At 47.6% G+C, this 10,489-nt stretch overlaps 3 protein-coding genes across 3 annotated transcripts, besides 17 other annotated features; all 3 read right to left on the bottom strand.

The window, feature by feature from the left end:
• Tc00.1047053508981.39 (trifunctional enzyme alpha subunit, mitochondrial precursor-like protein) lies at window positions 1-2,075 on the bottom strand (the record flags this gene model as incomplete). The annotated part of the gene is made up of 1 exon (XM_801328.1): window positions 1-2,075. A coding segment is annotated over one exon (2,075 nt), but the record flags the coding sequence as incomplete, so codon positions are not given.
• Window positions 1-4,976: a sequence feature (heterozygous, non-Esmeraldo-like haplotype).
• Window positions 2,271-2,322: a sequence feature (T-rich).
• Window positions 2,446-2,491: a microsatellite.
• Window positions 2,497-2,520: a sequence feature (AT_rich).
• Window positions 2,628-2,653: a microsatellite.
• Window positions 2,852-2,895: a microsatellite.
• Window positions 2,940-2,963: a microsatellite.
• Window positions 2,985-3,998, bottom strand: Tc00.1047053508981.30 (hypothetical protein, conserved; the record flags this gene model as incomplete). The annotated part of the gene is made up of 1 exon (XM_801327.1): window positions 2,985-3,998. One exon carries the CDS (start codon window positions 3,996-3,998, stop codon window positions 2,985-2,987), a length of 1,014 nt encoding a protein of 337 aa, XP_806420.1.
• Window positions 4,088-4,116: a microsatellite.
• Window positions 4,136-4,172: a microsatellite.
• Window positions 4,422-4,466: a microsatellite.
• Window positions 4,485-4,518: a microsatellite.
• Tc00.1047053508981.20 (hypothetical protein, conserved) lies at window positions 4,588-5,103 on the bottom strand (the record flags this gene model as incomplete). Its single annotated transcript, XM_801326.1, has 1 exon — window positions 4,588-5,103. The coding sequence occupies one exon, from the start codon at window positions 5,101-5,103 to the stop codon at window positions 4,588-4,590; it is 516 nt and encodes a 171-aa protein (XP_806419.1).
• Window positions 4,977-5,311: a sequence feature (haploid, non-Esmeraldo-like haplotype).
• Window positions 5,189-5,223: a sequence feature (AT_rich).
• Window positions 5,312-10,023: a mobile genetic element.
• Window positions 5,312-10,489: a sequence feature (areas not merged during assembly with more than two copies in the genome that could not be assigned to a particular haplotype).
• Window positions 10,071-10,151: a sequence feature (T-rich).
• Window positions 10,436-10,484: a microsatellite.

Genomic DNA, 10,489 nt, shown 5'->3' with positions numbered 1-10,489 from the left:
TGTTTCTTTGTTTCGCGTTCTTCCACTTCTTTGCCTTTATTATCATATTTGTAGAATCCTTTGCCGTTCTTCTTGCCAAGGTATCCATCCTTTACCATCCGCTGAACATCCGAGGCCACAGCAAAACGTTTAGACTTGATACCGTCGGTTAGAATTGGTCCCACATGACATGCAACATCCAATCCAACTTCATCCAAAAGTCGAAATGGTCCCATTGGCATGCCAAAATCAAGTATGGCCTTATCAATCCGAGCCAGGTCAACCTTGTCGTCCACGGCAAGACGACCTGCTTCAGCCATGTAGACACCAAGAATTCGATTGACTACAAAACCTGGTGCATCCTGCACAATAATGGGTTTCTTTCCGGTCCGTAAAGCCAAATTAAAAATAATGGCAGCCGCTTCTTTAGAGGTTTTTTTCCCTTTAATCACCTCCACCAATGGCATTTTAGACACAGGGTTAAAAAAGTGCATTCCCACAATGTTCTCCGGGTACTTGGATACCGTCTGCATCTCAGTTAAACTGAGCGAGGAAGTATTTGTGGCAAATAAGTTCTTACCGTTGATAATTCCTTCCTTTTCCAAATCCCGAATAATATTTTTTTTAATATCCATCACCTCCACTGCGGCCTCCACAATTACATCCATTCCTTGAAAGATACTGCTTGAAGTCCCACCTTTAACGATTCTCATTCTTTCCTGCATGATGGCAGGTGTTATTTTCTTTCTTTTCATTGCCTTTTCAAACTCCCCACGTACCATTTCAATACCTTTATCCACGGCTTCTTGTTTTACATCTTTCACCGCAACAGGTATGCCCTTGTTAGCAAAGTGATGCACAATTCCAGATCCCATGACACCTGCACCAATTACACCAACAGTTCGCACAGGGGGTACTTTATCTTTTGGAATTCCCGTTTTGCGTTCACTCTTTTTCATACCTTCATCAAGAAAGTAAAGGGCCATCTGATTTTTAGCCTCAGGTGTCACCAAAAGTTCACTGAATGCCTCACGTTCCCTGGCAAAACCCTCCGCATTGGAATGGGTAGCGGAATATAAAACAGCCTCCAATGCTTTGTATTGTGCAATGTATTTCCCTTTTGTTTTTGAATTCAAAGATTCAATTGTCTTTTTGCCAATTATTCTTCGTCCAATCGAAGTGCGCTGCAGAAAACAATCCATAAGTGAGAGGTTTTTGCCCCGTGACGGCTTTAGGGGTTTATCCACCAAACCACCAACCCATCGCCGTACTTGATTAAAGAAACGATCCTCCCCATTCCAACGGTCTTCCGCTGGAATCACCGCATTCACTGCACCCGCCTTCTTTGCCTTTTGTGCCTTCGCAGTTGCACTTGTCATGATCCACTCCACCGCCGTCATTAACCCGGTAAGACGCTGCAGACGTACGGTGCCGCCTGCGCCAGGAAGCACACCCAGTAAGCACTCCGGCAATCCCACCGACCCATCGGAAGCCAGCAATCGATGATGACAAGCCAGTGCTAATTCAAATCCACCACCCAGGGCAAGACCATTAATGGCCGCCACAACTGGAAAGGGCTCCTTCTCAATACGGTCAAAAAGTTCGTGACCCATACGGGTTGCCTCCGCCGCCATCTTTTTTTCTGTAAGTGGGTATAATTGATCCAAGTCCGCACCCACACAAAAATTAGACTTGGCACTTGCTATAATGGCAACACAAGCCTTTTTATCAACTACAAGCTTTTCCACAATATCCAGTGCCTTTTGCATACAACCCACAAAGGCTTCACCCAGTGCGTTGGCACTGGATCCAGCACGGTCCATAACTATCCAAGCGTAGACACCAGAGTCAACATACACGGTGACATGTTCACCCGCTGGATACGTCTCCCAAATACGGTTCCTTAAAATGGAACCTTTAAAATCATGGGCAGAGACAGATGGTCTCATCGGTGGTACCTTTTTTGCAGAAGCCACTGGATTCGCAGTCGACGATTTCAAGCGTAAATCATACGTTTGTCGAGAAAAAATGTTGCTTGCAGTTGCTGCCAATGCGGCTGTTGTCACCCAATTGCCGTGTACAAAACGCCGTAACATCTCAGCACCGACGTATAAAAATATAAATGTGTTTTGTGTTTATATATTTTTTTTTTTCTTTCCTTCTTTCTTAATATTTCAAAATGTGTGGGTACTCTCCTCTTCCTCCGGATGATACTTTTCCCTCTTTCTTCTCTTTTGTGTGAATGTATTTGTGTATTATTAAGCTAACAATAAGCCATTAAACACACACACAAAAAAAAAATATAATAAAAAATAAAGGAATAAAAATAAAAGAATAAAAAGATGTAAATTCGCTCAAACAACCAGCATGCATTCTTTCCCATAAAACCCTCACTCTCTCCCCCCCCCCCCGTTTTTTTCTTTTTTTCTTTTTCTTTACCCCGTTTTATTTCCTGTTATTTGTTGTTGGTGGTGGTAGCGGTGGTAGCGGTGGTGGTAGCGGTGGAGGCGGTATTTGTTATTTATTTATTATTATTTTATACTCGCTACTATCCATCAAATATATAAATACACATGCCACACGTGCCACATGTACATAAAAAGGGCACATATATATATGCCAACACAAACCACAAAAATACATGTGGGTTTTTTCCTTTTTTTTTTTTTTTTTTCATCGGTACCTCGTCATCCTTCCATTGCCACGACATGCACACGTTGCATGTATCTTAAAGATGTAAGGGCACACCTACACACACTCACAAAAAAAAAAAAAGTATCTCAAATAAATAGCCCTACACACATTAAGCAACAAACAAACAAACATACAGACGACGATGGTGATGATGATAATAATGGGAAAAAAGAGTGAGAAAACAAAAACAACAACAAATAAAATAAAAATAAAAATAAAAACTGAACGGAGTAATGTCTTATCGGCAAAGATGTGCTCTCGTCTTCAAAAAAAAAAAAAAAAAAAGAAAACGCATTGCAATCACACGCAAATCATGTTTTTAATTGTTTCCGTTTTTGTACCTCGGCATCCATCGCGGTATTCCATTCCCCAAATGCCCCTTGATGAAGAACATGCCGTAAATTTGGATGGGCTTCAACAACACGTGTCACGGCATACATTTCTAAATCGGCTATATCGGGTTCCTTACCACCATGAAACCGTTGACTGGAATGTTGACTTTGAAGCCGTGCCGTAAATGTAGCCAACTCCCCTTCTAGCCATGCGGCCGGATCCTTTACGGACATTTTAACAGTCGAATCCGTCCCTTTTGCTGCAAGACGAGGCAAAATTTTATACCGTGATAAAATGCACAGGGCAGATGCCCCTACTACACGAAAAACAATATTATGATACCGTGGTGGTGTCACATACGGATAAGACGCAAAGGCGTTACTCCATGTACAGTTGGTTGCAACAAAACTTACTGCTTGAAAGCGATCTGCAATCCATCGTCGTGTCTCTAGTACACGTGGATCTTGAAGTTGTTCCGCAAATCCCAATGGTATGGAAATGGCGGAGATAATTCGTTGAGAATCCACCACGTAGGCCCCTGTTGAATCAGGCATTTTATTGGTCGAAGTATCATCCATCGGCTCTAAACGTATTTGGGGTACCAGTCTATAACGGGGATCAGGAATCCCTGCACCGGAGAGGGTGTCAACATCTACCATTGAAAAAGGCACCGAATAATAGCGAAGTACCCATTCCACCTTTGCACAATGCGGGCATCCCAATAGGCGATACAATGTCAGACTGAAGTCTCTGCCATCATGACGATTGCTGCCTCTTTTCCACCGGAGGCTCTGATTCCATGGCAAACGTGACGTGCCAAGTGCCTCTGTGAGAAGTGCTTTATTCTGCAGGCCATTGAACTCCTCTGCAGACAATTGTTGTGGAGACGTGTTTCCTGCTGTTTTCCTACAGATGGCGTACCACAACACAGCCCCACCCAATGCGCCACCGCCCACAAGAGCAAATCCCGCTCTACGAGAACCCCAACGCATCGTCTCAGCTTCCCTTTCTCTTTTATCCCTGTTACTGTTGCACCGAGTCGAATTTTTAACTCCCACCACACCCCTTCCGCTTTGTTCGTCACACACACACACACACACAAACACACACTCGGTGAGGTGATCGATCTAAAAAAAAAAGGAAAAAAAAACAAAAAACAAAAAAAACATCATACGAGGCAGAAGTACATTTATTCAACATAACCACTAGCCGGAATTATGCTCCTTGTCCTTCCGTACCGTACGCACACATTACATGCACTCACTCTCGCTCTCAACCAATGTCCACGTCCCTTCCCCTCACCGCTAGTTTGCAACTTTGTTGCTGTTTCTTCTTCATCTCCAGCTCCTCAAAGAGGATGCAACAAAAAATTAGAAATAATTTCCCTGAATATTTATATATGAACAAGGAAAAATAATAAATCAAATAAATAAATAAATAAACACATAAAATTAATAAATCCATCTCCAGAAACGTTCATACATATATATATATATATATATATATATATATGAGTATTTTAATAGATATGCACCTCATCCTCATCTCTACCAAAGAACTCCAATTAAAGTACCCATAATTTCACCACTGAAACGGTCGAATTTCGGAAGGCCTGCTCGCAACACCTGGCAAAGGATTTGTAGGATTCATTTGATGTACCGCGAGAGCCGCGTATGAACCGAAGGGAGAAATGTTGGGACTGTTCTTTGCGTAACTTACCTGAATCATACGGTTTGCCAGCATCTTGTACCGGTTGTGAAGCGTGAAGATGGCTGTATCTGCCTCTTCCACATTAGAATATGTAACAAAGGCGGCACCTTTACTTCGGTTCTTAAGATCGCGGAGGATATGAATGTGCTCAACGTTACCATACGCACTAAACAAATTGTATAGACGTAACTCATCCGTCTCAAAAGGTAATTGGCCCACAAACAGCTTGGCGGCCGTGGGACTTAGCTGCACGGTGCTATTCTGCTCTGGTGACGCAGTAACGAGTCGTTGCGGCACAAAAACAGAAGGTACTTTTTGCAGCGACACGGCGTTCGAATTATTCCTCGGCGACCACGGCTTGGCGTCCGAAGGAAAGATTGTCGACATTATTTACAATAACTTTTGAGTCTGATACCACGGAAGGCGGGGGGTGTTCAGCTAAAGATATACCAGCATGCTATGGAGAAAAAAGAAATAATATATATATATATATTTAGAAAAAAAAATCAAATCAAATGCGCAAACAGTTTTCGGCAGGCATCGCCCTCAGTACTAACGGAAAAGAAATCCACACAAAAATAAAAAAAGAAAAAGATCGGAAGGTCAGAAGATGGAGTCACACACGCGGCTGCCCGCGGATCGGTGTTTTTTCCCCACTGCCAGATTCCATCGACGCTTGTCAGCGCTACACATACCGTTTGCGTGCCGTATGTGACGCGCAACGACAAAAGCTACTGCTAAGCGGAGACATTGAGCAGCACCCAGGCCCCATAGCAGTACTCCAGATGAACGTTTCTTGCCTCACGCCGTCAAAACTCGCAACATTAATGGCGCAAGGAGCAGACATAATAGCCATTCAGGAGACTTGGAAGTCGTCAGAGCAGATCGCCAGCATGCACACTGGAGATTATGTGCTCTATGCACAGTCGCGCATCGGCAAGGGAGGCGGTGTGGCGGTGCTGGTGCGGAAAACTCTCCGCTCCAAGCGTATACCTCTCACCATCCCCCAGCATGACACCAGCTTTGAAGTGGTGGTGGTCCAGGTTGCTCTGGACCAGAACCGTGATCTTATTGTAGCGAGTGCCTATGTGAGACCACCACTGCAAGTAACGCAATCCTTCAGGCGGTTAGTAAACTGCCTTCCAGCCTCGTCGCCGCTCCTGCTGTGTGGGGATTTCAACATGCATCACCCACAGTGGGAGCCATTCTTGGAGACTTCTCCAAGCGAGGTTGCTGCAGAATTTTTACAACTGTGCACGGATGCGGGACTCACCTTGGTTAACACCCCTGGTGAGATCACGTATGCCCGTGGCACAAGAGAACGATCCTGTATCGATCTGACATGGTCAAAGCATTTGACTGTGTCGGATTGGTCAGCTTCCGTGTCGCCGCTTAGTGATCATTATATGCTGACATTTACGCTGCATCAGGCATTTAAGGATACCATACCTTCGGCACCCCGTTCGGCACCTAAGTTTTTCTACAGTTGGGGGAAGTGCAAGTGGGATTTATTCATCAAGGACTTCGACGCACAACTTCCGGCATACGACTATAAAAAGCAGTCCACCGGCATTAAGGCTTTCACGAGAGCGCTTATAACTTCGTATCGACGACACTGCCCCCGCGGCATGCACAAGGACGGTCCCAGGCTTTGGGACGACACTCTCATGGAGGCAGAGCGGATGGCTACCGACAGCAAGGCCCGCTATCTACAGTTACCGACGCCCGACCGTGAGGCAGAAATGCAACGGACAAGGAGTCAATTCTTCCTCCTGCTCCGAGAGCGCTTGCGCAACACGTATCTACGCCGCATCAGCAAGTTAAATCCAGGCGAGCCACTCGCATGGAAATACATTTCCGGACGAAAAAAGGCATCACTTCCATCTCCCACATCAATGTCATTAGGAGACGGTCAACACACTTATAAAACAGCAAGGAGAGCAGCGAATGCTCTCAATCGCATCTTTCTTCCATTTCACCCCTCTCACAAGGCAGTTAGGTTTTCCAAAGGCATCAACAACGAGTCTGCTGCCTCATTTACTTCATTTTCTTCTACTTCTTCTAGCTCCGAGCCGCAGAAAACCAACGAGTCTGCCGCTACGTCTAGCTTAGTTTCTTCCACCTCTCTTATCTCTTGTATTTCTGAGCCGCAGAACAACAACGAGTCTGCTGCCTCATTTACTTCAGGTTCTTCACTCTCATCTAGTTCTGAGCCACAGGACAAAAACGAGGCTGCCACCACATCTGGTTTAGTTGCTCATCTTCACTCCCCTCTTGATGCACCTTTTAATCGTACGGAACTGCTTGCTGCGCTACGTAACACGCCGTATGGCAAGGCCCCCGGACCGGACGAAGTCTACAGTGAGGCACTGCGACATATTTCGTCAAAGGGCCTCCGATTCCTTCTTCGTTGCATTAACCACAGTTGGACGACCGGTACGATTCCGGTTGAGTGGAGACGCGCTACCATCGTTCCACTCTTAAAACCCGGTAAGTCGCCGGAACTGCTTGAGTCATATCGACCCATCAGCCTTACCTCCATCGTGAGTAAGGTTGCTGAGAAAATGGTACTGAAGAGATTGCTTTGGGTGTGGACGCCGCACCCCCACCAGTATGCATATCGTAGTATGCGTACCACAACGATGCAGCTGGCACACCTGATACACGAAGTGGAGCATAATAGAAATCACTATTTCCAAGTGAGCCTTCCCAAGAAGAGCGGTGTTGGCTATCAACTCCACTACAGACCCCATCGGACCCTGCTAGTGCTGGTTGATTTCAGCAAGGCTTTTGACTCCATAGATCATCGAGTCCTCAGTCGCTTGCTGGCTAATATTCCGGGGGTGAATTGTAGAAGGTGGCTTAGAAACTTTCTATGTGGTCGCTACGCGAAGACACGAGTTGGCCACAGACACAGCGATCGGCGTCCCATGCTGCGAGGAGTTCCTCAGGGGTCCGTGCTGGGACCATATTTGTTCTCCCTTTACGTACACCCACTTCTCAATCTGCTGAACAGCTTTGCGGGTGCCACAGCAGACATGTATGCGGACGACCTCTCTATTATCGTTAAGGGGCAGTCCCGGGAAGACGCCATTCCCACTGCCAACATGGTTCTTCAAAAGCTGCATGCGTGGAGTCAGGAAAATGGCCTGGCCATCAACCCGTCAAAGTGTGAAGCTGCTTGGTTCACACTATCCACGCACACGGAGTCAGATTATGATCGTGAAGGAAAGTGGCCGCTGGTAGTGGCTGGATGTCAAATCCCAGTCATGACCATGGGGGCATCGCGAACTACGAAGCTTCTCGGCATGGATCTCGATCCACGACTGACGCTAAATGTGGCGGCCACCAAGCAATGCGCTGCCACTTTGCAACGGATATCGCAGCTACGCTGCATAGCGCACAAAGAGGCGGGACCATCTCCACATGATCCACGCACGTTCGTCATTGGATACGGTGCTTCCAAATTACGCTATGGCAGCGAGCTCATATGGGCAGTAGCGACGGATTCAGCGAAGAACGAGATGCAGAAGACGTACGCAACCCTAGCACGCATTGTCAGCGGAGTTCCGAGCACTGTTGACCCGGAATCCGCGCTACTGGAGACTAATATGCCGCCGCTCCACGTCCTCTGCCTGCGCGCGCGGCTCTCAATATTTGAGAACACACGCGCATGTCAGATGGACTGGATGCGGAGACCCCCGCCTGAGCCACCGCCTCGCGCCGGTTTCCGCATCTCGCCATTATCTCGGGACGAGCTATATGCATTCGTAGACGCATACACAAAGGAATATGGCATCACCGAGAGCTCACCACGCGAAGAGCGGTTCTTTCGCAGCTCCATTCCTCCCTGGTTTGCGGCCTCCGCTCACCGGGTCACCATCGGTGTGGAACTTCCGATAGACCACTCAATAACGGACGAAGAAGAGCTGATAAGGGAAAAGCGCAGAGTCAGCGAAGAGACTCTAGCGCTGCACAGCCATCGTTCGTGGATACTCGCAACGGATGGCGGTGTCGGCATTCCCAATTCAGCCGGGATTGGCATACTGCTCTCATTCCCGCATTCCTCGGAGATAACAGAGAAGGTCAGTACCAACGGCGGCACACGCCCATGCAGCCGCACGACGGAGTCCCGTGCACTGCTCCCGGCCATGGAAAGGCTGAGTGTCCATCGTATCCGACACAGACAAAAACCCTGCTTGTGGTTACAGACAGTCAGTCCCTTCTAGCCGCCGTCACCAAGGGCCCGCTCAGCCATACCGACTGGACGGAGGATCAGATCTGGAAGCGTCTCTTGTCGCTGATGCGTGCCGGCTGGTCCGTGCAGCTGCAGTTTTGCTACGAGCATCGCGGAGTACATGCTAACGAGCCTGCAGATCAGCATGCGATGCAGAACACGGCAACCGGGCAACACACGGAGCATGGAATAGCACCCATACGGCACACGGACCTGCTGACATGTTTTACTACCCAGCTCACCAACAAGTGGCGTAGTACCATGCATCAGGACACCCACCACTACCTGCTTGGCGGCGCCAGGCCATCGGATCCAGGCGGCAAGCACATAATCACTCAGGAGGCCCTCGACCAACAGGAACGGACAAACATTGCACGGGAAGGGTGCGGGGAATCCGAGCTCTGGGGCCGCCTGTACTGGACTGTGAGAGACTGCACGAACCAACGCCGTTTCCGCAACATCTCACCGGAACACTCCGCTTTCATGCGCTCCAACGACGATCCCACCGCACCGGGACGGAAGCTGTTCCCCCGACGACAAGGGAGGCCGACGCACCGCCTGTGGAGAGACGGCCCTCCACACGCCGTCGAAAGAAAAAATGCCCGCACTGTGACGCCACAGTGGTGGGACACACGAACCACATCGGTCACTGTCGGTGCTTTCATCCGGAACGCCCTCCACCGCTTCCCCACCTCCACCGCGATTGCTGCGACACAGTCCTCCCCACACAAAAAAGGCACCGCACCGCACAGAAATCGCTGCGCACAGAACCCAGACGCTGACCGGCACCGCAGCAGCAGTGCCAGGAGGCAATCACTGCCACCGCAGGATCAGCCAGCCTCCACAAGCGCAACAATTAGCCCGCAGAAAACACTGCACCATCTGCCTCCGGAATGTACAGACGCTCTGGCTGTGCGCCAACGGCTGGGCATTAAGAAGGACCTTCGCACCGAAAGCTTCTCCCAATGGCAGCTGCCTCATAGCAGGAAACTCATGTCGCTGCTCGACCACCTCCTCGGCACCCTGATGACATCGTGTGGCTAGACATGTCGGTAAAAAAAAAAAAAAAACGGCACAAATGAAGAGAAACCCAAATGAGTTTGCGACAGCAATATTTAAAAGAAGAAAAATGAGGAGTACAAAGGAAAAAGAACAAAAAAGCGAAGCAAAAAAAAAAAAAAATGGAAAAAGTATAAAACCACCGGAAAACTTTCCAAAAATATGCGTGTGGTATACGCAGTAAAAAGAGGCACACACAAAAAAGAAAACATCAAATGCCACATTCACAAAGCAAACGCTCCGGCTTTGTAGAGACAAGAAGTGAAGTTTCAGAATCGGTCCTTATGGATATTCGTGGGGCGAAAATACAGAGCCCTCAAAAAGTGCACCTTGAGGATGCGTCACACACTCAGATGCAAAAAGAGAAAAAAAAAAACACTGAAGAACAACTAAAAAGATACCCATATATATATTCTTACTTGCTTTCTTTTTTTTTTCCTTTTTTCTTTTTTTTATTTTTTTTTTTTTTTTTGGGTA

Source organism: Trypanosoma cruzi, genomic scaffold (genome assembly GCF_000209065.1).
Source record: "Trypanosoma cruzi strain CL Brener 1047053517113 genomic scaffold, whole genome shotgun sequence".
Taxonomy (NCBI): domain Eukaryota; phylum Euglenozoa; class Kinetoplastea; order Trypanosomatida; family Trypanosomatidae; genus Trypanosoma; species Trypanosoma cruzi.
This window is presented reverse-complemented; position numbering and strand designations above follow the sequence as displayed.